Source organism: Rhinichthys klamathensis, unplaced genomic scaffold (assembly GCF_029890125.1).
Source record: "Rhinichthys klamathensis goyatoka isolate OS25496 unplaced genomic scaffold, OSU_Roscu_1.1 h1tg000114l_1, whole genome shotgun sequence".
NCBI classification, from domain to species: Eukaryota; Metazoa; Chordata; class Actinopteri; order Cypriniformes; family Leuciscidae; genus Rhinichthys; species Rhinichthys klamathensis.
In genome coordinates this window covers 1,766,128-1,794,103 of record NW_026606651.1, presented here as the reverse complement: position 1 = coordinate 1,794,103, position 27,976 = coordinate 1,766,128, and the positions used below count along the sequence as shown (strand labels likewise).

Sequence of the window (27,976 nt, the reverse complement as noted above, 5' to 3'; positions counted from 1 at the left end):
AGGAATAAATGACATTTTTAAATATATTACAATATAAAAAAATATTAAAATACTGTATTTTACTGTACTGTACTTTTACTTTCGATCAAATAAATCTTGTCTAGGTGAGCATAAGAGTCTTCTTACAAAATCATAACGACCTCAAACATTTGAAGGATTGTGTGATTTGTGTGTTGAATTGGAGAACATTAAAACCACTGGAACTTAATTTTGTATGATTTGTATTTCATCTTCTCAGATGATGATTTAATAGTATTGTATACTAAACTGTGCAAGGACAGAACATGATACAATACATGTATAAAAAGACCTAGAATGAATTAATACTAGTCCTCAAACACATCTTAATGTGTCATCCAAACACAAAGTTTTGAAATTACACAAATTATGATTAAATAAAGAAATAGTTTTAAGGAATATGAGCCTAGATTATCTTAAAATAGCAAATTCAATGGCATTCTTCCCAGTCCAACTTGCCTCAAAAGCACAGCGTATCAGATCCCGATCTAAGGGCCACTCAGTATGTCATAAGGCACCGCCAAGCCAATGTTATAGCTGTAGCCCGAGGACTCGATGTAGTTGGACCTACAGATGGGCAGAACGTGGTCCTGTGTAGATGAGTCCATTGAGAAGTCGTAGTGACAGATCAGACCTCTGTATCTAAAGACGTAATAAAAGTGCAAAATAAACAGATGGAAAAACAATAGCAAAGATAACACAACATAATGTGATATCTGTGTTTACCTGCGGTGAGCGGTGAGGTCATCGTCTGTGATACAAGCCCCGCGAGGGCTCTTCTCATCAGGGATGTTGGCCGTCACCAGAGTGCTGCTGTTGAACCGTATGTGGCGAACCGGGTGCCTGTTTACAGACAGAACAATTATGTGGCCGCAATGCAGTTCTGCTTTTGAAAACAATGAGGATCTGAACCATGTAAAGCCTGACATAGGAAATAATAGTCAGAAAAATCTTTGGTCACACTTTAGATTAGGGTCCAATTCTCACTATTAACTATGACTTTTGCCTCAATAAATTAATTACTGCTTATTAATAGTTAGTAAGGTAGTTGTTAAGTTTAGGTATTATAGGATTAAGGGATGTAGAATATGGTCATGCAGAATAAGGCATTAATATGTACTTTTTATAAGTATTAATAAACAGCCAATATCCTAGAAATATGATGGCTAATAAGCAACTAGTTAATAGTGAGAATTGGAAAAACCTAAACTAAAGTGACACCAAATCTTTTTTTTTTATGGAACAGTTTATTTAAAAATAAGTCTATCATATTTGATGCATCAGGCTATTATGGCTCATATAGTATGCTATAGGAGAAAATGGAGCTCATACTTAACAAGGAAAAAAAAAATTATTCAGAGGCACAAACTAAGCAAAAATATGCAATATTGCTGATAATTTTGTGGCCAAAATGTAAGATGAAATTGTTATAGTTTGTAATTAGTGGTACAGCAGAATGTCTACTTAAATAAAACGCATATAAATATCAGTTGTCACTATATGTCCCAATAATATGTCTTAGCAAGATGATATTTAAATGCTTAGTTTTATGATCAAAGCTCTGTAGTTTTTATTGTGGTGGGCAAAACATGTAATGATGATTGAGAGATGTACAAACATTCCTTTTAAAAGCCTGATTCTTACATTTTAATGACTTTTCTACAAAAATGAGGTATGGATAATCAGGCGAACCTAAGTTGCTTCAGTTCTGTAAGTGTTTATCTTGAAATAGTACTAGCAATAGAAAAGTTATTCTTACGTTTACTTTATACAAATCTGTAAAGATTTCACAGCAAAAAGACACGTGAACCACGACCTAATGGTGGACTTTTCTTTACAATAACACTAAAAGTACTTGCTAAAATCAATCATAGATTGTATGTTTGAAGTTTTTATCATGTTGATCATTTATTTTGCGTATCTGTATGGATAATCAGGCTTTATTGGATTAAATGATTCTTATCCATATAAATTATTATTTCCATTTATGCATTTGGCAGAGGCTTTTATCTGAAGCGTTCAAACATTCTCACCTGTTGTGCATTTCCCAGAGTTTGGCTCCTATCCTCATCTCCCACACACTGACCAATCCCTCGCCGCCTCCGCTCACAACCTTCCAATCATCTGCCTGGACGGTGGTCACGCCCATGTGATGGGCATACAAAGAGACGACAGACGAGCCAGTACGCAAGTCAAACACTCTCACTCTGGAAAAGAGAAACAACTGGATGTCATTACAGCGTCAAATACATTACACTTAATGTGGAAATGAAGCAGTCAGTCAAGTTTACATTATTTAGTAAACTGATTTCCACTTTAATAAGTGAGAGTAGTCCATGCACAGACCGTTTAATAGGGGTGCATGATTAATCGAAATTAAAACAAAATTGCGATAGGGTTCAGTACGATTATAAAAAAGTGCAAAGCATGAGATTTTATGCACCAATACATGGCTCTCTGAAATACTTGATTCTGATCAGTCAGTCGTGACATTCCGAGGTCAGTTATTCCCTGATAATGGCCGTCATCAAACCTGGTATTTGAAGGTGGCGCTTCTTTCATGTCTCTCGTATCACACCGATTAAATTTCATATTTGATATCAGAAATGAAATCTGACTATTTTGGATTATTATTTTTTTGTTTCACTTTATTTGATGGTCCCTTTTACACATTCTGTTGACTATAAGCAACGATGCACCTACATGTCTACTAACTCTCATTAGAGTTTTACTAGAGTATTAGTAGACTGGTAGGGTTAGAATAAGTTGACATGTAGTTGCAAAGTTACTTATAGTCAGTAGAATGTCTGTTGGAGGAGCATCACAATAAAAAGTTAACAGATATTAAGCAGAGTCTACTAATACTCTAATGAGAGTTAGTTGACATGTAGTTGCAAAGTTATTTAAAGTCAACAATGTTCAAAAGGGACAAACAAAATTAAGTGTTACCTTTTGTTTTAAAATTCGAAAAATCGAAATAAATTTTTTTTTTCAGTCTGTCTGATGCATACTGCACACAAAGGCCCGGTTCACACAGATCGCATTTTTGCTGTTAAAAACGTGAGACACAGGTCAGTGAAACGAAAAAAGCGGAGTTGGGTTTCTTTTAATTTGAGCGCCACATTTTTAGAATCGCGTGTCATACATGAGACGCTGCAAAAGACGAGAGTCCCGAGCGCAGCGGTCAAAGACGTCCGTCTAGCGCGTTTACATCGAAAAACCATGGAAAAGTATAGCGCAGTGGAATGGAAAAAAGTTTTGTGTGAACGGCCACATACGTTACTGTGCAAGTTCTGAATGGATCTGATTCTGATTGGCTGACTTCTAGGATACTCTGAGCATTTAGTAGCAAGCAAAATTGTATTATTCAAAACAGTACATTATAATAAAGGAATAGTTAACTCAAAAATGATTGTCTAAAAAATCATTGTGGCGAGCAGGACGAGGTCGAGGGCCGTGGGAGAGCGGCGCGAGGCCGGTGGCGTGATTGATAATGAGCGACACCTGCGTCTCGTATCTCTCACGGAGGAGGGGAAGCATAAACGGAGGAGCGACGACAGTGAAGGACGAGAGAGGCCAGGCCTGCATTTATGTTTCTGTTTTATTATGTGTGGCGGCAGTCGTCCGTGAGGGGCTGTCGTCTTTACTTTTGTTTTTGTATGTGTTTATTTATTTTATTAAAAGTTGTTGAATGTTCGCCGGTTCCCGCCTCCTCCTTCCCACAACCTCTAACTATGTTACAATCATTTACTTACCTTCAAGTTGTTCCAAACTTGTATCAATTTCTTTCTTCTGTTGAACACAAAAGAAGATATTTTGAAGAATGTTAGTAACCAAACAGTTGATGGGACCCTTTTTTCCATACTATGAAAGTCAATGAGGCCCATTAACTGCTGTTTGGTTATCCATATTCTTCAAAATATCTTCTTTTGTGTTCAGCAGAAGAAAGAAATTCATGCCCGTTTGGAACAACTTGAGGGTGAGTAAATAATGACAGAATTTTCCTTTTGGGTCGAACTAACCCTTTAAAGGCCATGTTGCAGGGTTTATTTTTCAACGAATTTGTGCAATTTGCTTGCTGGTAATAAACATTTAAACTGTTATCCATTGTATTTTATGTTGTTGGGTATCACAAAACGGAATATAATACGAAAAAGTAGGTACTATCTTACAGCGGTTTGCAGCGATTCTCCTTTCCCCCACAATGCATTGCATTACGTCACCTTGGGGAGAGAATTTACCAAAGCCCGCCTTGAGAGCATTGAGAGTGACTAGAGAGACGAGTAGTAGACGAGAGTATTCAGATAAATACATAGATATAGATAAGACTAGATAGGCCTATATAGATAGACAGATAGATAGATAGGCTAGTATAGAGAGAGATAGGCAGACAGCCAGATAGCATAACGTTAGCATAGATAGCTAGCAGCTAGATAGATAAATAGATAGAAATATATAGTAGGTAGATTGACAATGGTGAGGCACGTCACATCTGGTCACGGGGTGAGCTCCTCGGCCAGCGACCAAAACGCACTCACTTCCCTACAGCACAAGCTTTCCAACGCAGTTTCCAGCTCGTAGACTAGCTCCAGTGCTCATTGCTGCATTGCTAAATGATAGCAACTCACCAGGACACTTCACCAACTCTCCACTCATTCTCCTCAGACCATGCATTTAATTGGCTTTGACGGCCATCAGTTCTTGGCAATTCCTCATTTGCCCTCTCACGTCTGGCAGGTTCGAAATTATACGGCTGCGGGCCATCATACATGTTGGCTCTTGCCACCTCTTCCTCATCCCAGTCAGCCGCCATAGTTCTAATACTAGGCTGAGGCTACCTTTCCTCCACTTCTCCCCAACGTGATCACCGAAAAAAAAAGTTAATACCAAAAACGTAAAAAACTGGTCTTTAAGACCATTTTTGAGACATTTTAAAAATGAAATACATATCTTGAGTGATTTGTGCACCCATTAATCAACAGTGGTGGTTAACCTGCAACACAGCCTTTAAAGCAGAGCTCCGGCGCAAAATGAACCTTTGGTCTAATAAAACATTTGTACCTAGTCAACCGTTCTCTGAGATTTGTTTTCATGATAATCGAATGTAAAGAGTTTTATCTCTAAAAACTGTTTAGCGTATAACGCTAGTAATGGGGGCATATAATAAGTAAAAAGAAATCGCTAGTTTATACCACTAACAAGGCTCAAAATAGCCACACAGTAACATAATGAGGGTCCCTACATGCAAAACGAAGCATTGAGAACTTTGTAAGTGTACAGACCGTTTAATAAGAAGATAAAGATAAAGACAGTCCACTTCGTGTATACAGACAGGAGCCATCTTTGGAAAACAGTCTTGACTAATCAAACCACGAACGACGTGCTAAGTGAGCTGAACTGTATGAAGTTCAGTGAACTTCTGAACTGTATGAATGGCGTTCGTGGTTTGATTAGTCGAGACTGTTTTCCAGTTTTTTGTTTTTTGTTTTTTGTTTTGTAACTGTTTTTTGTTACATGCTGTGCAATTACTTGAATAATTTTTTCCCCACATTTTCCTATTATTGTAATATTTATATACAGGTAGTAACACATTATATATAATATATTAATATATTAACTATTGTAATACCCTATTTTAGAAAAACCCGTGCATAAACTGAGAAGAAAATGAACTATGGTAAGCATTGTGTGTCCAACAGTCACAAAATGGTCGGATCTTGGCCAGAATAAACTGCAAAGTGGACCATACTTTAGTCAAAGTCTGACTATGCAAGACTAATGTGTTCGAGAAATTGCAATATGACAGCTCTCTCCCTCTAACAGAGCACCACTGTGAGATGACATTAGTAGCTGGTATAAAGAAATTAGTTTTACAGGCCCAAAGGAGCTCAATTCCATCTGTCCTCTTTAATGGTACCGAAGGCAGCCAAAGAATGACTCCATGCTGGTGCTTTCCAAAAGATAATCGACAAAATTAAATTTTGCCTGGACCAAAAAAAAAAAAAAAACACTTGGAGGACAAAAGATATATTAGTCACAATGAATCGTTAATGCATAGCCAAGCAGGATTTAATGCTGTGAGTAATTATGTGGATGTGCCTATCTGCTGTCCTGTTTTAATTTCATCGAAGCATTTATTGTTGCATGAGGCTGTAATATATTTACTGGTAGGTTGCAGTGGCCATAAATCTAAAGCTAAAACAAGATCTAGTTTCACTGAGCTGTCAGCAGACAGGCTTCGTTCAATTAATCAAGAATATTATTCTCAGGCACTTCCAATGCCACCAACCGTGAGCAAAAAGACAACAGGACACACACGGCCATGACAAGCATATGTACACACAACACACAAGGGCTGCCTCACCATCATCATCATCATTAACTGAACCACATTTATAAGCAGTGAAACAAAATCTCAGGTGTTTAGCTTCAACATAACAATAGAATCCAAAAAAATATTACTTGTTTTTTTTTCTTAACACTTTCTTTTTTAAACCTTCAAATTACACCTTCAAATGACAAACAGGCATTTTCATGGTTAAAAACACAGTAAATCCAAGTAAAAATATATATGTAAAAAATAAATAAAAGAAAAAAGAGAAAAAGAGAGAGAAAAGGTCACTGATAAAAGATTTAGCCAATGAAACTTTTGGATCTTTGATTCAAGTTATAGAGCTTAAAAGCTTGTTTCCACCACAGAATAAAAAATCAAAATATCAATGTTGCAATTCTGACTTCTTGCATGATATGAAGTAGCTATTGTGAGTTATTAAGTCAGAATTGCGTGATATAAAGTCACAATTGTGTGTTATACTTAGAATTGCAAGATATATAAACTAAATTTAAAAAAAAATAAAAAAAATTATCTTTAAATAAATGCTGTAGAAGTATTGTTAATTCTTATTTCATGTTAACTAAAGTAGTTTACTAATGTAAACTAATGAAACCTTACTGTAAAGTGAGACCACTTTTGTTGATGCCATCCAACTTAACAACTTTAAATGAATAGTTTAATATTTCAACACTGGGATAATGTCATTCGCAATGCTTCATGGGATTGTAGTTCTTTACCTCCTTATAGCCATTAAGTACACAGTCTTTGTACCTTTGCCTTTTTGTCCGATTTTCAAATACGTTTTTGCTTCAAATAAAAGTGTGTAATGTTGTGATTCACTTTGTAGGTTGGTTAGGTTGGTTCATGGCTTAGAATGCTTTAACTAAAAACTTTTAATAAATCCCTATAGGGAAAATGAATGGGGAAAAAATTTATCTGGAACAAATGCAACTGAAAAAGTGGGCCGACACCATAGACTGTAAAAAAAATATGGACGTAGTGTCTGTGACGTCACCCGTAAGTTTCTTAAGAGAATTTTGAAGCCCAAAGTGGGCGGAGCCGGCCGTCGCCATCTTGGCAGCGCGTCACTCTCGGATAACCGAAAATGGGAAAAGAGGCGGGATTAGCTGAGGTGACGTGACGGCTAACAGACAGCAGACAAACGGCTAGTAGTGACAGCAGCGTCAATCCACCTGTCACTCAAGTGGCCACGCCCTTAATTATGCAGAACTTACAAAATCACGCCCCTCACAGTTGTCACGAGGGGCAAAATTAGCTATATAGACCAAAACCACTTGTTGTACCAGGCTGTAAACATATTTTGTTCTGCTGTAAAGTTGGGCATATTAACATGGGGGGTTTATGGGATTGACTCTCTTTTGGAGACTGTCTCTAGCGGCCAGTCGATGAATTGCAGTTTAAGTCACTTCTGTGTTGGATTCAAGGAAGAGATCGGAAGGTTGCCGCTTGGTTGACACTAATGCACTACACTCACCTAAAGGATTATTAGGAACACCTGTTCAATTTCTCATTAATGCAACTATCTAATCAACCAATCACATGGCAGTTGCTTCAATGCATTTAGGGGTGTGGTCCAAACTGAATGTCAGAATGGGAAAGAAAGGTGATTTAAGCAATTTTGAGCGTGGCATGGTTGTTGGTGCCAGACGGGCCGGTCTGAGTATTTCACAATCTGCTCAGTTACTGGGATTTTCACGCACAACCATTTCTAGGGTTTACAAAGAATGGTGTGAAAAGGGAATAACATCCAGTATGCGGCAGTCCTGTGGGCGAAAATGCCTTGTTGATGCTAGAGGTCAGAGGAGAATGGGCCGACTGATTCAAGCTGATAGAAGAGCAACTTTGACTGAAATAACCACTCGTTACAACCGAGGTATGCAGCAAAGCATTTGTGAAGCCACAACACGCACAACCTTGAGGCGGATGGGCTACAACAGCAGAAGACCCCACCGGGTACCACTCATCTCCACTACAAATAGGAAAAAGAGGCTACAATTTGCAAGAGCTCACCAAAATTGGACAGTTGAAGACTGGAAAAATGTTGCCTGGTCTGATGAGTCTCGATTTCTGTTGAGACATTCAGATGGTATATAGAGTCAGAATTTGGAGTAAACAGAATGAGAACATGGATCCATCATGCCTTGTTACCACTGTGCAGGCTGGTGGTGGTGGTGTAATGGTGTGGGGGATGTTTTCTTGGCACACTTTAGGCCCCTTAGTGCCACTTGGGCATCGTTTAAATGCCACGGCCTACCTGAGCATTGTTTCTGACCATGTCCATCCCTTTATGGCCACCATGTACCCATCCTCTGATGGCTACTTCCAGCAGGATAATGCAACATGTCACAAAGCTCGAATCATTTCAAATTGGTTTCTTGAACATGACAATGAGTTCACTGTACTAAAATGGCCCCCACAGTCACCAGATCTCAACCCAATAGAGCATCTTTGGGATGTGGTGGAACGGGAGCTTCGTGCCCTGGATGTGCATCCCACAAATCTCCATCAACTGCAAGATGCTATCCTATCAATATGGGCCAACATTTCTAAAGAATGCTTTCAGCACCTTGTTGAATCAATGCCACGTAGAATTAAGGCAGTTCTGAAGGCGAAAGGGGGTCAAACACAATATTAGTATGGTGTTCCTAATAATCCTTTAGGTGAGTGTACATAAATTAGCATGTGAATTTTCCATTGTTTCTGTTTCTAACAAAAAAGCAACAGCCATCATCAATCTGTTCGCAATTTCCATGCGTGGAGCTGAACAGACCAATCACTTATGGCTCCTATCCGTGTGCTCTTCCTGTTCAGATGTCTGTCCAGGCAGATCCAATCAGGCACAACAACACAAACAGAGATTCCTCTCTCTCCGCAGCACTGAGGCTGAACAAATTGGAAAGCAGAACTGATGCATTAGGTCCTGGCCTTTGGCCACGCTAATAAAGGGCAGGACCCGAGCCCTCGTTTCCTCTGAGCTGTTTGGTGTTTTGCCCACAGATGAATCAGATGGGGTCAAATCATTACAGCCAAAATGACACTCCAAGGAGCGTTTCGCTTCGTTCATTCATCAAAGACGAACAAAAGGTGAGAGCTTTTGCTTTGTCGGAACCGTGGAAAGACAGACAGAGAAAGACACAAAAAGGAGATGTTTTAGAAGACACCGCAGCTGGCCAGAGAGACATCATGTCCTCCCTCTTGGCACTCTATATAGTGTCTGAGCGAAGATGCAGTTGGAATTTATTTACAAAGACCTGCCAAGCATCTCCACCTGCCAAAGTAGCGCTCCCGCTGTCACAAGTGTCAATGAAATGGCTCTTTATTCGGCAAAGACTAATTGAGACACAAGCATCAGATGTGGACCGCGTTCGTGGTTCTGTATTGAGTCCGCTGGCCAGATGTACCGCGTCTCTCCTCGTCTCCAACATCTCTTTGTCCACTAAATCAATAGCCCTCGGTGATGCACCGCTGACAATAACACCATCCTTTCAAACCGAGAGCTTTCATTATTCCCATTCCCACTTCTATAAGTGCCTGAGCTTTTCAGATGCTTTTCCGTGAAATGATTTTCAAGGTAAGCCAAAAATAGTTGAGAGCAAGACAGAGTGCTTGTCGTGCTTTTAAAAAGGACCACAGCTGTGGGGGGAAAAAGTTTTTCCACTTTGGAAATAATTAGGAGTGTTTTATTCTAAGTGCTTTAATCTTGTATATATAATGCAAATCTATTAAACTATCCAAATCTGCTGTATGTGGCCAGCAGACAATGAACCAACACATAAAAAAAAAGAAAAAAAAAGAAAAAAAAAGTGCACATGTGGTTAGCGCACATGTTCCAGATACATTGAGCTGTGGTGCACATGTGGGAGGTTCGAAGTCAGACTTTGTCCTGATTTCTTTTGCCTCCTTAATCACATCATTTCTTTTATACTCTCTAGTCTAGATGAATCTAAATTTGCCTTTTAAAGTTTTTAAAGCCTTGCAAAGTTAGAATTTCCAATTACCTTCTTGGAAAAGTGAATAGAATGTGAATAAATTGCTATAGAACATTAAAAAAAATTGCATGCATGCAAACATGGCAGAGCCCAGGCAGATTAATTTTTAGCAAAAATTTCTAAAGTGTCATTAAAAATTCAGCATATTCCTATTATTACAATGTTAAATGATATTTTTTGGGGGGTGAAACGTTGGATTCGTTAGAATCAAAAGAAAATGATTTATTTGTGTTGCAATGGTACGAAACGAAACATATCGTAAAAATGAAAGTATTACACGATTTTGGTCTGCATTTCCACTCTGTTTAACTGCAAAAAATAGAAGTATGACGCTAAAAAAACAATACCTTTACCCAATTTTATTATATGAGAAAAAAAGAAAAGAAACATTCAATAGATCTGGCTATTCTGGAAAAAAGAACACTTTGTTGTTGTTTTTTAATAAATAAATACATGTATTAGTTTGTTAGCTTTTTGTTTACATACAGACCCAATATCACTTTGATCAACTGTAAAAGCAACAAAATCCCATTCCTTTTTACTGTAATGGGAAAAAACACTACCGTTCAAAAGTTTGGGTTCAGTGCGTTTCATAATTTTATTCAGCAAGGATGCATTAAATTGGTCAATTGACAGTAGTAAAGACATTTATAATGCTACAAACAAATTGCATTTCAAATAAATTCTGTTCTTTTCAATGTTCAATGAATATCCATTAATTCTGGTTATTAAAATGTATTACGTTTTCCACAAAAATGTTGTATACGCTGTTTTAAGATAAACTGCTTTCAACATTACTACTAATAAGAAATGTTTCTTGAGCACCAAATCAGCATATCAGAATGATAGGATCATGTGACAACAATGAAGATGGAATAAATTACATTTTAAAATATATTAAAATAGAAAACAGTCATTTTAAATTGTAATATTTCACAATATTACTGTTTTTACCATGCATTTGATCAAATAGAAGCAGCCTTGGTGAGAAAAAGAGTTTTTTTCTTTAACCCCTTAGCTGTCACCCCCCTTTTTGAGAATGGGGGTTAAAATGCACTATTCAAACTTAAATGGTTGTAATTCAAGAATGCTTTGGAATATATACCCAAATTTGGTCTTGTTTTAAAGAAAACACTCAGCAGATTATTGCTGAGGTGAGAACACTTCAAAAAATTAAAGTATGAAAAAGTTATGGAAGTTTAAATTTACAGTAAATCAAATATTCTGTACTATATATTTTTTATTTTATATAATATATATTTTACAAAATATTTTTTAGTCTAAAATTACTATAAAATCAAAGCCATAAATCTAACCAAGTTATGTTCCAAATTTGAAGTTGATATCACAAAAATTGAAGTTCCCATGAGATTTTGTTTAGGCGTAGTACCAAAAATAGCCACCGGGTGCCATTGAATTCCATTGAATTTAGTTGTATACATTCTGCCTTAACAAATTAATACATTTCTGTCCAAATATCAATTCTGTCACAAAATTTGGAACCTTGAGACACAGACCTTTCTGACAATATGTGTTTTGTCAAGATTAGAAAAGGTTTTGATCATAAATTATGAAATATAATGATGCCTAAAAGGGGAGGAGCCTGATAAAATAATTTAGAGTACCGTTTCTATGGTAACGCAACGTTCAATAATAAAACGGTTTTCACAGGATGAATTCTGAGTTTATAAGCTTTCAAATGATACCTAATTTATGATAACTGTGATATAATAAAAAAGGCGATAAAAAAAATAATATTATATTTTAGAGGATAATATATATATATTATAATTTTTAGAGGATAATATTATATTATAATTTTTTATTGAAAAATACTAGATTATATGTTTTATTATGAACTTTTCGTATAAAAACAGAAGTTTCAATCATTAAAAGTGGGTGCATCGACTTTTTGTGACAAAGGTCAGACCTCCTATTATGATGCAGATTTTTTGAGGTGCACTCTTGTCATAAATTCATCAATTACTCTTCCTACATAATTTATAACACAAAACAGGGGTAGAATATCTATTTAGAAGTCTTTGACCTTTCCAACGATATATAATTTGTCATAATTAGATTAGGATTTAATAGAAATATAGTGAAGTAAAGTTAGGCGTCCCGGTAGCAGGACGGTGACAGTTAAGGGGTTAAAACACAAGAAAAAAAATTAACGACCCCAAACTTTTAAACAGTAGTGTAAAAACATTTCTACTTTACATGTAAAGTAAAGTACTAAATGTACTTTACAATACATTCAGTGAATGCATTGTACTGAATGTAAGTTATTGTTAAAAGATTTTTTTAAAAAGAACAAGTTGAACACAAAAGAATATATTTTGAAGAATGTTGGTAACCAGAAAGTTGACGGAACGTCCATAGTATTTTTTTTCCCTACAATGGAAGTCAATGGCAACCGTCAACTGTTTGATTACCAACATTCTTCAAAATATCTTCTTTTGTGTTCAAGAAACTCATTCAGGTTTGGAACAACTTGAGGGTGAGTAAATGATGACAAAATTTAAATTTTTGGGTGAACTATCCCTTTAATGGTCATAAAAATAGGCATCATTGTGATTATGCAAAACATGCTCTTAAAAGGTTTTGTGAGATTCACCTACAGAGGGATGAGAGTTGGGAATGAGATGAACACACGTCAAACCTGTCTCACATGAACACCAAGGCTCAATGTGTCAACAGGCTTCATTATATACAGCCATTCAAAATGTCCCCCCTAACTCTAAAAAAATAACACTAGTTGCATTAGAAAAATGCAATACAACCTAAAAAACCCAAACAGAATTCACACCAGCTGCAGGTGTAAATGAGAAATGCTACTATTCCGTCGGAACTCATTAAACTCTCAGTGTTTAAGAAACTCAAGCCACAGGAGGCTTTAGTTTGCCAGACAGAAGACAGAAACGCATGTGTGTGTGTGTGTGTGTGTGTGTGTGTGTGTGAATGTAACAGTGATAGATGAGGTACACATGTTTGCGAGTGTGTCGTACCGCCTGTCTTTGTTCCCACACACCAGCAGGTGAGGAGGGCTGTCTCTCAGGTTGACGCAGGTGAAGTCTCCCGCCGAGTTCCCCACGGTCAGCTCACACTGGCTGGTCTCCAGGCTGTACACCTGAATCTGAGGAGAGAGGACGATTGCTCCTGGTGAGATGGAAGATAGATTGTAAAACTGGCAGGATTGTGCAGTAACACCTGCGAAGGTTCAAATGTCAGGCCCACAGCTTGCATCCACAGATGCCAGATAGCACATTTCTGAAGTCTTGCATGCCTTCTGAACTTCTAACACACTTTTAACACTTCAGGTACACAATCAGTATAAACCAACAGAACTGGCATTTTAGCTTTTTTAAGATTCTCACTTATGCAGATGCTTTTATCTAAAGATAATTGATGTTCCATTGAATTGAACAGTACACTACCGTTCAAAATGTTGGTGTCACTAAGCAATTTTTTAATAAGAAAATAATACATTTATTTATCAAATGAAATAAATGCTGTTCATTTCAACTTTCTACTCTTTAAAAAAAATCATGAAAAAAGAAAATATATCAGTTTCAATAATAATATTAAGTGGCACAACCGTTTTCAACATTGATAATAATAATAATAAATATTTCTTGAGCAGCAAATCCGCATATTAGAATAATTCCGGAAGGATCATGTGACGCTGAAGACTGGAGTAATGATGCTGAAAATTCAGCTTTGATCACAGGAATAAATTACATTTAAAAAATATATTCAAAAAGAAAATAGTTTTTTTTTATTGTTATGAACTGCAATACTGTTATAGTGCGCATAAGAGATTTCTTTCAAAAGCATTAAAAAGTCTTACCAACCCCAACCTTTTGAGCATTAGTGTTTACTTCTACTTGTATACTAAGTATACTAAGGTGTCATTTGCAGTGAGTCCTTTACTTTTTGCCATGATCAAAACAGAAAATCATTGTGCAATTGAGAGTGAATGTAATTGGTTTACATTTAGTTTTGCCTTGAAAATCCACAAATACATTTTTACAGATATTCATGAGCTAAGCTGTCTTTAAACATGCAATGTGACCAACCACATGTTTATGGGTCCATACATAGAAATAAGATATAAACATTAAAAGCAAAGTGTAAACAGGGTAGTGCAAATGCAATCAGGTATCAATATGCAATTCTCGCAATAGTGCATTGATATTTTAGAGCATACTTTCATTTATGTGTGCATTTATAAATTTCCTACAGTTCAATTCATTATAAGAAGCAGGTCTTTAAAACTTCAAACTCTGACACTCACTTCTTGTGAAGACCACAAAGAAACAAAAAAAGTGTTCAATGATCGATTATGAACCATTGTACCGTTCCGAAGCATCTGAAGCTTTTGACTAATCCGCTCACATTAAACTGTCTCTGAGGTAATTCAATCCTTAAAAAAGAGACTGGTTAACTGATTGCATCAGCTGCCATTTAAACAGTGAGCAAAGGACACACAACGACACGGGCCAAATTGGACGCAAACTTTGAGGCAACAGATAGAGACGTTAAACAAAAGAGGGAGAAGAGAGAAGAACTGCATGATGTCAGATTTGAGCTCATGCCAGCTGTTTAGTGCCTTCAGTTTGGGCCAGACACACTTAATTGCGAGCCACAGTGCTGCCAGCCAAAATCCTTGAGAGGACCCAAAAATGACAGCCAATGGGAGTTTGTCATCAAGACACGAGTACAGCTTCCAATGTGTAAAGCTACAATATGTAAAGACTTGAGGAGGAAAGCTGATTAGAATGAATCCGCGATGAAGTGCATATGTCACAGGCGGGAAGACAGACTACTGGGATTATGTTGGGGATTTATTCATCATTACAGGATTCAGGAGGTTATGGAGACGTTTACACAAGTAAACAACGATTTAGCTGCTGCGTTGGGGTTGAGTACATTTCACAAATAGCATTTTCATATACACATCACTCATATATGCATCAAAATTAAATTTTGCCATGTGAAAATACACAATTTTCAATTCATTAAAATGTGCACAACTGTTCAAAAGTTTGGGGTCAGGTTGTGATAAATCAATTCATGATTTTATTCAGAAAGGACGTAGTGAATGTATTTTTAAAGTTATAAAAACTTTGTTTTTCAATGCCGGTTCTTTCTATTCATCACAGAATCCTGAAAAAATGTATCACGGTTTCCACAAAAACATTGCGCACCACAACTGTTTTCAGCATTGATAATATTAAGAAATGTTCGAATAATTTCTGAAGGATCATGTGCTGAAAATTCAGCTTTGCCACTACAGTAAATACTTTTTTAAATATATCAAAAGACAAAATGATTCTTTTAAATTGTAATAATATTTCACAATATTACAGTTTTACTGTATTATTGATCAAATAAATAAATCCTTGGTGAGCAGAAGATACTTCTATCTAAAACAAAAAATATCTTACAGACTTCTAAAATCTTATAGGAATGTATTAAAGTAAAGAATACATTTGGTATTTAAAAATTTTTATAACAGAATATGTTTTTTGTATTGTGAATTTGTGACTGTTGAAGTTTTGGTCACGCTTTAGATTAGGGTCAAATTCTCACTATTAAAGGTTCTCTAAGCGATGTCGGGTGACGTCACTTCTTGTTGACGTTTAAAGTATTGTCAAACAAAACGGAGGCTAGCTAGACCCTCCCTCCTCCTCATCCGCACACTAACCCCCCAAACCACCCCCCAAACCCTTCTTGTCGGTCATTGGCTGGAACAGTTTGTTATGTTTCGTGGTGCGGGTTAGCCCAGTTTGTTTTTGTTGTTGTTTGTGGAGCCTGGGGTGTCTGCAGAGACCGCGTTTCTTTACAGTGTGTTCAGGGGACAGGCAGCTAGCGGATAGTGAGGAGATGTTTGCTGTATGTGACAAAAAAAGTTGTGGCCTAAAAAACGTGTGACATCGCTTAGAGCACCTTTAACTAACAATTAACTACAACTTTTGCCTCAACAAACTCATAATTACTGCTTATTAATAGTTAGTAAGGTAGTTGTTAAGTTTAGGTATTATAGGATTAAAGGGTTAGTTCACCCAAAAAATAAAATTAGCCCATGATTTATTCACCCTCAAGTCATCCCAGGTGTATATGACATTCTTCTTTCAGACGAATACAATCGGAGTAATATTAAAAAATGTCCTGGCTCTTCCAAGCTCTATAATGGCAGTGATCAGCACTTTTATGATGGACAGATGCACTTTTATGGACTTCAAAACTTAAACGGCCATTCACTGCCATTATAAAGCTTGGAAAAGCTGTTGTCACTGGTGATTGTCGTTTGAACCTTTCTGGATGCGCCATCAAATTGATAAGTTTATATCAAGTGCTGTGAGAAAAGGCTATAAATCTCCACCACCAACATCCTCACACGCAATATAGCCTACTAGCCGAGACTCTTCTTTATGTGTACAGATGTGACGTAATGACTCAATATAGCCTACTAGCTGAGACTCTTCTTTATGTGTACAGATGTGACGTAATGACTCAATATAGCCTATTAGCCGAGACTCTTCTTTATGTGTACAGATGTGACGTAATGACTCAATATAGCCTACTAGCCGAGACTCTTCTTTATGTGTACAGATGTGACGTATAATGACGCAAATACATTATTACAAGCTTATCGTTTTGAATCGAGCTAAGGCAAGCAGATAGTTTTGAACACTGGCTGGTTATGTACTTGCTCAATTTATTTTGGATAATATTTAACCCAAAAAAGTTACGGACTGCAGCTTTAAATAAAAGTCAAAATCTAAAATTAAGCCTTGGTACCTACAATGAAGCAAATATAGCACTTTGTTTACTGGATGAAAGAGATATAAAATCAAATAAAAACAATTAAAATCAAATTAAAATTGATTGGTTATTATAATCCTTGGATGTTTGGTAGTAATTAGACATTTTTCTAGGTGGAAAATTAAACTGTTAAATACATCTAAAAAAAATCATCAAATCATTTACATTTGTAATGCGTCCCCTGACATTTGGTATAATTATACATTTTTTATTATCTTCCAGAAATTCGATCAGAGTGAAGATGTTAATCAGATTCATACTGATCTCACGAGACACTGCATGTCTCTGATTTTCAGCACCTGGAGGTGCAACAGTGTGCCACATTTTCACCAGCCTATCTGGCTGTTAAACATGAAAGTGGCGCCTCAGGGTTTGCCAGCATGATCTGCATGTGCGTGTGTGTGTGTGTGTCTGGGTCAGTGCTTCAAACACACACATACACAACAGATGCCCAGAGCTTCCAGTCTTCCAGCTTAAAAACAAAGATGATTACAACAGAAAGCTAAAATAACACACTTGACTATCACATTCACTAAATATAGCAGCTAGAGAAAAACAAACCAATACAGATTGAAACATGTAAAAGTGTCTACTCTAGACATCTTGGTAAAAACTGCTGAGATCCCAATCTCATCCTAATCATTACATGTAATCATAGACGTGCAGTGGTAATAATAGTAATTCAAAAGTCCAAATAGTGCTAAAGTTCAGAAATAAACACCAAAACATGTATGACTCACTCTGTTACTCCATTTGCCTCCTTTGTTTTTGACAAGTTTTAATGAGGCATATGTCTTCTCATTTAATAACACACAAACACCTTGGATTCACCAGCGTCAGTTCTGGCACGTCTGACTTCCCTCTCGCAGTTTGAAAATCCTGTCAACATGCAACACGGCTGACAGACATGGCATTACACACGGATGCGAAAGGTGCTAATCATGAATAGAATGGAAACTTGTAGAGTATGGTATTCTCAGAGGAGTGACACAACATGAAACAAATGAGTATGATTCCAGCTAAATGTGCTGCAATAATAGTGCCAGATAAAGTCCTGAGATTCTAGATAGTCTAAAGAAAGATGCGTCAAAATAATTTCCACATCTTAGTAGAATGATGGTAAATGACAGTGGAAAACAACACATTAGCCTTGTTAGACATATAATCGTTAACATACACAAAAATGTTTTTAAAAGAAGTCTCTTGTGCTCACAAAGACTGCATTTATTTGATCAAAAATACAGTAATATTGTAAAATATTATTACAATTTAAAACAACTGTTTTCTATTTGAAAATCATTTACAATGTAATTTATTCCTGATGACAAAGCTGAATTTTCAGCATCATTACTCCAGTCTTCAGTGTCACATGATTCATAACTTTCTTATAACAAATTTTCTTTACGTTTACACATCACAATCAAGCATTGCACTGCCTGTGCACTCTGTGCGTATAAGTGGGCAACAAATAAAGACTTTGCTTCCACCACACTGTAAAAACTAAAGGTGGTAAACTCATCAAAATTAGTTTTTTTTTATAAGTTATACAAGATTCAACTAATTTAAATCAGTTTAACGTAATTTAAGTCGAAATGACTTAAACATCCAAGGTGATTATACTTGCAATTTTTTTAGTTTGTCAAAAATTAGTACAAGAAATATTCTTGTAACACCTTCCATTAAAGAGTGAAACAAGACAGTCCACTAGAGGCTGACTTTGACAAACTGTCCTGTCGTTCAAACTCTCGGCTCACTCTAAATAGCCGCCCCGGTGCCCGTTTGGTTAATGAGAGTGTTTAAATGGGGGTGATGTCAGTGGAGAAAGAGAGCCAAAGCATTGTGTGATACAACAGGACACCATCTGCATCCATCTATCAAGCACTCATCTGATTACTGTCAACATGTACGGCTTTCGCTTCACTGAAAAACTACCAGTTTCCCCTGAGAAAACCCATCCCTCCCCCTCGAGCACTGATCTCCCCCTAGACATGAATGCTGTCTATTTAAACGGGTGCATAAATACGCTGGGGACTTGCAGGGAGGCTATTGTGATATGGAGAGGTTTGTTTTAAGGTCTATTTTCACATGATGTTTGGGCTTTTAATCAGGAGAGTACTAGTACAAGACTTCACTGGGTCAAACTCAAAGCTCTGGAGAAACAGGGTTATTATTATCGTTAACTGAAACAATAAAAACTGTTCATTATTTTAAATAAAACATTACCTGAAATAAAATCAACTGTATAAAGATCGGCTTATTTCTAGCCATTTATCTGTGTGACTATTCTAGCTAGTTCCCAAGCCAACATTTCTCATTTTTGTTTAGTTTAAGAAATAAAATAAACAAACTAAAACTTAATAAAAACTATATACTTGTTTTTAAACAAAACCAAAACACAACAAAATGATTAAAACTAACTTATAATCAAATTAAAAGAGAAAATATAAAAATAAAATCTAATAAAAAAATATTAAAGGTGCACTGTGTAACTTTTTTTTGTTCAAAATTAACAAAATTCAGAAGTCAATACACCATTAATCCTTCTTATCTTCCAAAATGTGTTTTTGTCTTACCCTGATTCACTATGGTAACGGTAAGCCTATTATAAGTGTTTATATTTTTGATGAACGGAATGATTTTCAAGGGAAATTGTGTACTTGCGTCACTCGTCCATGTGCATCTCGTCATATATACCCGTAAACAGAGAAAAGTTGCTCCGGCTACTTTGACGCATGTTGGGTGGCATAGGTTAGTTGTCACAACGAGCAAGAAAGGTTGACATGAAGCGCTAAATCTCCAACCTCCGAGGATGAAGAGGATCTAACCCCGAACAGAGGTGCTTAGCGCACAAAAAACAAACAGAGCTCGTAATAAAACAAGAATCAACATTGGCTTGGCTTTTCAGAGATGGCGAGAATTGAGGGATTTTAAATGTAAAAGTGTCGCAGAGATGACTTTTTATTACTCAACATATTACTTTAACATCCATGGAACCTTTCAATTCCACAAAAAGTTCTTTAGATTTTTGTATATAATAGTTCTTTTAAGGTTCTTTGGGGAACAAAAATCGTTCTTCTATGGCATCACTGTGAAAATCCCCTTTTGGAACCTTTATTTTTATTAAGAGTGATTAGTGCTACTAAAATAACACTGCTTTGCACCATATACGGCACGCCAGAGTTAGAAACAAACTAGGGACTCTTGGGAGAAGCATTGGGACCCAATTTTGTGTTAATTAAAGTAACTGGTCTATTCCTAAGATAATAACATGAGCACAGAGCAACTTTCTATTCATCGTGACTTTGGGAATACGGTCACAATGCACTTCACTAGTGGGCTCAAATTATGTAAACAACAGGGATCGGCCACATGAGATCACCAGACCGCACTTGTTGACATCATGTGGTGGTGCGACTTAGTGGTCAAAGCAGGTAAGCCAAAAAAAACTGTAGATTCAAACCTCATGAGAAATGATTCTTAAAATATCACCACTGTGCCCTTGAGCAACACGCTCTAAACCTCAGGTTACTCCCCATTGACCTCAAAAATTTATTTTATATAAAACTAACAACACAAAAAAAAATAATCAAATTAAATGTTGTTTTAGTAAGAGATTACTCTGGTAAGAGACTGCTTAAAAGAATCAAATCTCGAAAACCTAATGTCTCCTCTGATGCATAAATTAACCAATCAGAATGGATATGCAAATAAAAGGCAGCTTAAAATGGGAAATGGAGAAAGAAATGAAATTTGCCTCCATCTGTAAAAATAGCCAATCATTTATCAGAAGTGGCCTCTCAAACCTGTATGGCACAGCAAGATTTGCCCCATTAGTTTTCTACATTGACAATAAGATATTCAACGGAAAAAATGTATGTTGGGACTTGATTTAATTTTTTATAAATTGATTTGATTATGAAAAGTGGCATTGCATAACAGAATGGTATTGAAAAATAAGAGTGCTTGGTGAGGTCAGGCAACAAAAGAAGGTCGTTTTGTCGGAGCCGATAGCCTCATGGGCAGTGCTCTGACATATAGCGTGATTACGCATCGGCGACACGAGTTTGAGTCCCGATCCCGTCCCCCTCTCTATCTCCCACTTAGCTTTCTCTAACTCTATACTATAGTATTGCAATAAAGGCAAAAACAATGTGTTAAGGCAAATAAATGTGTTAAACAAGATAAATGCCGTATGCTTAATTTCACGATAAGTGTGCGATTAATCACACAACAAAAGTGATTAATCTGATAAAAAAAACGTAATTGATTGACAGCACTAATATATACTGTATATATTTACACTCTACCATAAAGGTTGGGGTCGATTAGATTTTTTTATGTTTCTGAAAGATTTTTCTGTAACAGTTTACATTAAAGTGTCTATGTCAGGTTAAATTTTTTTTTTTAGATATATTAAATAAGGGTTAGATGTCTGAGTGAAAATGTAATTATCATTAAAATTATTACTGTAATTACCCTACAGTAAGCTTTATAGCCATTTCTGTCAAGATCATATTTTTAAAACACAGCTGAGCTGTGACGTCAGAAGAGGGAGTCGTGCCACAAACGTTCTATTCAAGTATGGGGAGTTTTGAGTCTGAGCAGATCCAAAATCCCCCTCAAAATCCCCCCACAGCCATACACTTTTGAGCCTCCCAGGCGTGAGACAGATGAGGAGGCAAACAGAAATTTAAATAATTCCTATCGAAGAAACATAAATATCTGGTGTGAAGATAACCAGTGGAGAGTTGGGCAGGTGCATAGGCATAACTTAGAGGTGGAACGTTACATGTATACCGAAACGGTACGGGCGTCACGGTTCAGTGCATGAATACACGAGTATTAAAATAAATAAAACTCGCGTGCACATTAATTAATGCGGAACTACTGTTAGATACGCGGGTTATTTAGGGACACATAATCTGTAGCTCCGCCTTAGCTCTGAAGCTCCGTGGCTATAATGAACAGGCTTCGATGTCAAGATTGCAATGCTGGAATATGTTGGTGTTGGTGTGTGTGTGTGTGTGTGTGAAGCAGCACTAAAGTAGAGAGAGAGACGCGCGAGAGAGAGAGAGACGCGCGAGAGAGAGAGAGACGCGAGAGAGAGAGAGAGACGCGCGAGAGAGAGAGAGACGCGAGAGAGAGAGAGAGACGCGCGAGAGAGAGAGAGACGCGAGAGAGAGAGAGATAGAGAGAGAGAGAGACACGCGGGCGCGATCGAACAGTGGAAACATAAAAACTGGAAGAAATGTGCGCTGCAAATGACCGAAGTCTTGGATACCGAAGCAGCACTGAAGTCAGCGCGTTTGGTCCGAACAAAGTTGACCCAGGCACGGAACACAGACCTGCTTTTTGGGAAAAAGTGGACTCTGTGACCGGTTTTAACTGTGTTTTAGCACCCAGCACTACCGTAGTAATTCACCATTGTGAAAATACGCCTGCATATACCTAACTAACTACCTAACTTAAATAGCTAACTAACTAACTAAATGTCCTAATCACTAATTCTCTCGCTCTATCACTCGTACAATTATCAACACAGCTCACAGACTCACTTTCTCAGCGCTCTGGGGAGACGTCTCCCTCTTATGACGTCAAACGATCCGTTTGGGCGGAGGAGCAGTTTTAAGTGAGTCCTGAAAATAACGAACTTTTTCATCTTATATTCTGCCTTTAGGTATCGAAAATCATACAAAACAATACAACAACTTGTCAAACGTGCATTTCCCCTAACTATTTTGTGTTAATCCTAATTACAAATTTAACCTGACATACGCACTTTAAGGTTTCATTTGTTAACAACATGAACTAACAGGAGCAAAACATTTGTAACTGTATTCATTAATCTTTGTTAACATTAGTTGATAAAAATACAGTTGTTCATTATTTGTTCATGTTACTTCACAGGGCATTAACTAATGTTAACTAATGAAACCTTATTGAAAAGTGTTACCGAAGCTTCTTATGCTCACTATAGTTGTATTTATTTGAACAAAAATAGGCAAAAAAAGTAATGTAATTTATTCCTGTGATGTAAAGCTGTATTTTCAGCATCATTACTCCAGTCTTCAGTGTCACATGATTCTTCAGAAATCATTCTAATATGCCGATTTACTGCTCAAGAAACATTTCTTATAATTATCAATGTTGAAAACAGTTCTATTTTTTGTAATATTTTTGTGGAGACAATGATACATTCTTTTTAGGATTCTGGACACAGATACCTTGTTGCCTCCGTCATTCATGCCCCATCCGCAGCTCTTGATCCCCAGGACGGCTCTGCAGGATGACACGTCCACACAGGTCACTGGATGGTCGTACACAAAGTGAAGAACTCTTGGCTCCTGTTCTTCCTTCCATCTGGAATCCAGCAGGTAAACGCTCTCACCTGCCCATGCTGTGACCAAAGGGAAGTCCCGTCTCCCTGGCACCACCAATACCCCATCTACCTGAAGAACACAGTTTCTCTGATGAATACATGACTGGTTAGTGCTTATGCACTATTCTGTGTGAGTTGTGGATGCATCAAACGACTTAATTCTATGGAATGCCTTGCTGGTGCCAAAATCACCCACATGCATGACTCATTTCGTCAACTGTTACTATGGTTGGCATCTGCTCTGCATGTCTCAGATTAGACTTACAGGCTTTGGTAACTGAACGAGACATCGTGATTTCCAGTAGCCCTTCTCATCTGGCGTGTCCACCCGCACTTCTGGTCCTGATGCAGAGGCCAAAGCAGGACTGTCAGGACTTAGATCCAGTGCATGAACCCTACGGAGGTGCTGGTACCGGTGAATGGGCTCAAGACCGGTTTCAGTGCTCCACACATCTACACACCCTTAACATACACAACAAAATGTATTATCAGAATTACAATTTCAGTTAAAAGTCTAGTTAAATTTATTTCATGCATTAACCATTATTAACTTGAAAGTGAGCTATACATGTGTTGCAGTATTAATCTTTATTAACATATAAAATAAATTCAAACTAGTGAAAAGAAAACATCCAAAATACACTTTTAAGTGTTTTTTTTTTTTTTTTTTTTGTCTGTAGATTTCTCAGAAATTTCCACTTCAACAGTACTTACATACACCAAATCTATGATTTATATTCATATTTACATATGATTTATGGAGTCGTCACATTATTTATATAGTGCTTTATACCATACAGATTGTCTCAAAGCAGCTTTACAGGGATAAAAAATTATAATTTAATGATGCAAACAGAATTGAATTCTGCTGTAAAGCAGCTCTAAACAAGACAATAGTGTCATTATTCACCTGAAGTCAATTCAGTGTTGATTCAGGTCAGTTAAAATGACTGTGTAAATTATTAAATGAGTTCAATTAGCAGAGTGATAATCAATCAATGGAGCAATAAAATGGAGGTATCCACAATCCGCTCTGTATAAATCTAATACGTCAAAAAAATGAAACGAGAATTAGAATCTGTTCAACGTGTTCAAATTTCTGTTCTGGAAATGTATACAAATTAGTGCATATTTAATTATATCAAGCCAAATTAGCATATACAATTACAAACATAACATTTTAGAACACAAAAAAACTTTAGCAATACTTAACGTAATCAGGGGGAACTGGGAGAACTATATATGGTGATATATATTTTAATTACATTTGTTACATTATTCACTTGGCGTGTCTTAAAAATACTAATATTAACTAAGATTAATAAATGCTTTAGAAGTATTTTTTCATTGCTAGTTCTTGCTAACTAATGTAGTTTACTAATAGTAACAAAGAAGTGTAAGATGTGTAACCAATTTGTTTGTTTTGTTTTTTTAAAAATGTGTTATCCTTTAAGCAAAAAGAAAAATAAAAAAGTAAAAATCTCTTACCATTCTCATAAGCAGCTGTGGCTACAGTCTTATTGACACGTACGTGACTAACATACGGGGCAGGGGTTTCATCTCTGATGGAATGTGTGGGGTGCAGGTATGATTTGTCCCAGTGAAGCGTGTCCCACATACGGACATCACCAGAGGTGTAACTGTATAGAACAGATGCACACAATGATTATAGGATCAGTAGTGTTTGGATAATTGAAAACAAAGAGTTTATTAATTATATGCGCCTTAGTAATACACACCCAGCGATAACAAGACCAGCACAGGAACTGACGTCACACAACACCTTTCCTAACTCGTACTGCAGGTGACGAATGGATCCAACACGATTCTATTTATTTAAAAAGTGTAAAAACATATTTTTAAGACAAATTAAATTGCTTATAATTTACTCATATTATATATATATATATAAATAATTAAAGTTATTGAACAAAAAAATTAATATTAATTGTGATATAAATTTTCTTGTTTAAGAATAAAATGTATTCTGGGACCGTAATGGCATGGTGCTGACCTTCCAGTTTGACTTCACCCCGTTCTCTGTGTTGCGGCAGTCTCTGAGCGTGCTCTTCCAGCAGGGGGAGTCAGAGATACTGGCCCCATTGTGAAAACCTTCCTCCACACACAATCTATGCCACAGGACCTCATCCTCAGCCAGCACCTTCCAGGATTTACTCACCTGAAGTAAAAGCAAAGAAGATAATATTAACCACTTTACTTCTATATAATAAATGTCACAAGACATCCATAAAGTATTTAGATGATAATTACACCAATTGTGTTGCTTTGTGGCAGTGAGAAACCAAATATTCTCTGAATATAATATAATTGTCCAGTACTTTCCAAACGTGATTACGTAATGTGTGAAGTCGTGGACGTGCAAGACGAGCATTCCTGGTTAAAAAGTATATACATTTAGATTTTTTTTAACAAAATGACAGATTGTTTCACTAGATAAAAGCCTTATTCCTCGGCTGGGATCGTGTAGAGTCTTTTGAAGCTGCATTGAAACTGCAATTTGGAACTTCAAACCGTTGGTTCCCGTTGAAGTCCACTATATGGAGAAAAATCCTGGAATGTTTCCTCAAAAACCTTAATTCCTTTTCGACTGAAGAAAGAAAGACGTGAACATCTTGGATGACATGGGGTTGAGTAAATTATCAGGATATTTTAATTCTGAAGTGAACTAATCCTTTAAAAGAATAGTTCACCCAAAAATGAAAATGGTAACCAGACAGTTGGTGGCACCCACATCCTGCACTCCATAGTATTTATTTCCTACTATGGAAGTCAACTGTCTGGTTACCAACATACTTTAAAATATCTTCTTTTGTGTTCAGCAGAAGAAAGAAACTCTTACAGGTTTGGAACAACCTGAGGGTGAACTATTGTTCACGGTTGTGTCCCTGCTATTCCTATGTCAGTGGAAATCATGTATAATAGATTAGAATAGAATAGAACAGAATAGAATGGACATTTATGCACTCATTTATATTTACCTGAGCACATCGTCCTAGATCCGTTCTGCCCATGAAGCGGAAAATCTTTAGCGCCAGCTCGTAGGGCAACTCCACGTCAAAGAATGGGATGTCATTCACTTCATTCTAAAGTAAACACATAATATCCGGGTTTATTATTAAGACAAGCACAGTTAATATCATGAACAGCTACATAACAGGAGCGTTACCAGGTCCTGAAGGAACTGCTCAAGCAGTTTCTGTCTTTTGTTTTCTTTTTGGGGGGGCGCGTGTGTGTTGTTGAGCGCGTCGCTGCCGGGAGCGCGTTTCCTGCGCGTTCTCTCTTGCTCGATTCTGTCTAGCAGTGGACTACTTCTCCCGTCTAACAAACCCTCGGCGATCGACACATACTCCGGCTGCTCTTTTGATGTGGGCTGAGTTTGCTGGGACGCATTGCTCTGCTTCTCCCAAAAGCTAGTGCTTTGGTGAACAGATGAACTGTCTTTACTGAGATGCCCAAAATATCCCTCTTTGTCTGTGTTTTTCTCTAACTCCTGCTTCCAGCGCTCTCGAAAAGCCAAAAGCTCAGCCTCTTCCATCCCCATTTAATTAAGTTATTTTTTCACTCATATTTATAAATGTCATTCACACAAGTATTGTGGAATACCGCTGTTGCCATCAAAACAAACAGTGATCCGACTGCGAAATGGCCTCGGCTGGAACATCATGTTCACGTGAAGTGTTCCGCATGGCGCATATTCCTCACCCAACCAAAAGAACAATTATTTACAACACAAGACAATGACTGTGTCTCAGAGATTAATAAAACATTTCGAGCATCATCAGCGGAGCTGCAAAAAATGCTCGCCTAAAATTAATTAAACTTAAAATTGTGACAAACATTTATTAAATGTATAGAAATGTTTGAGACAAAATTTCTAGACTTCTATTCTGTTCTGTTGTTCTGTTCTGTTCTGTTCTGTTCTATTCTATTCTATTCTATTCTATTCCATTCCATTCTATTCTATATGGGTCTGTTGATGCCCAAATATATTACATCACTGATTACTGTGGTCTGAGACAAAGGCTTCAAAACGGAAACAATAAAGGCATCAGATTCTGTCGGATGTGTGTTTATCACTCAATATGGGTTAGCACCATCCGATAGGCTATTCAAAGATGTGTAATTTATAACTATTGACAAATCATATCATGGAGGCCTATATTGCCATTTAAAAAATGTAGTACAATATTGACAAATATAATTCATGTCAATGAAAGAATGAATTAGGGCTACAGGTTACTAGATCCTTATTGAATTACTATTTTGTTACATGTATTAAATGCAGTATCTATTTTGGGCTACACTTTGATATTGATATTGCCATTTACCCATTTCAATGTTATGTTATTTGCTTGCTTTTAATTTAATGCCATGCTTGAATGA

General features: G+C 36.9%; 1 protein-coding gene across 1 annotated transcript; it reads right to left on the bottom strand.

Annotated features, from left to right (window-relative positions):
* Positions 1-44: 44 nt before the first annotated feature.
* fbxw8 (F-box and WD repeat domain containing 8) lies at positions 45-27,389 on the bottom strand. The gene is made up of 11 exons (XM_056254764.1): positions 26,760-27,389; positions 26,572-26,676; positions 25,587-25,751; positions 25,312-25,400; positions 25,061-25,212; positions 23,838-24,034; positions 23,418-23,642; positions 13,371-13,498; positions 2,052-2,225; positions 745-861; positions 45-660 (listed from the first exon to the last, which is right to left on the bottom strand). The coding sequence occupies exons 1-11, from the start codon at positions 27,132-27,134 to the stop codon at positions 507-509; spliced, it is 1,881 nt and encodes a 626-aa protein (XP_056110739.1). The 5' UTR covers positions 27,135-27,389; the 3' UTR covers positions 45-506.
* Between the last annotated feature and the right edge of the window lie 587 nt (positions 27,390-27,976).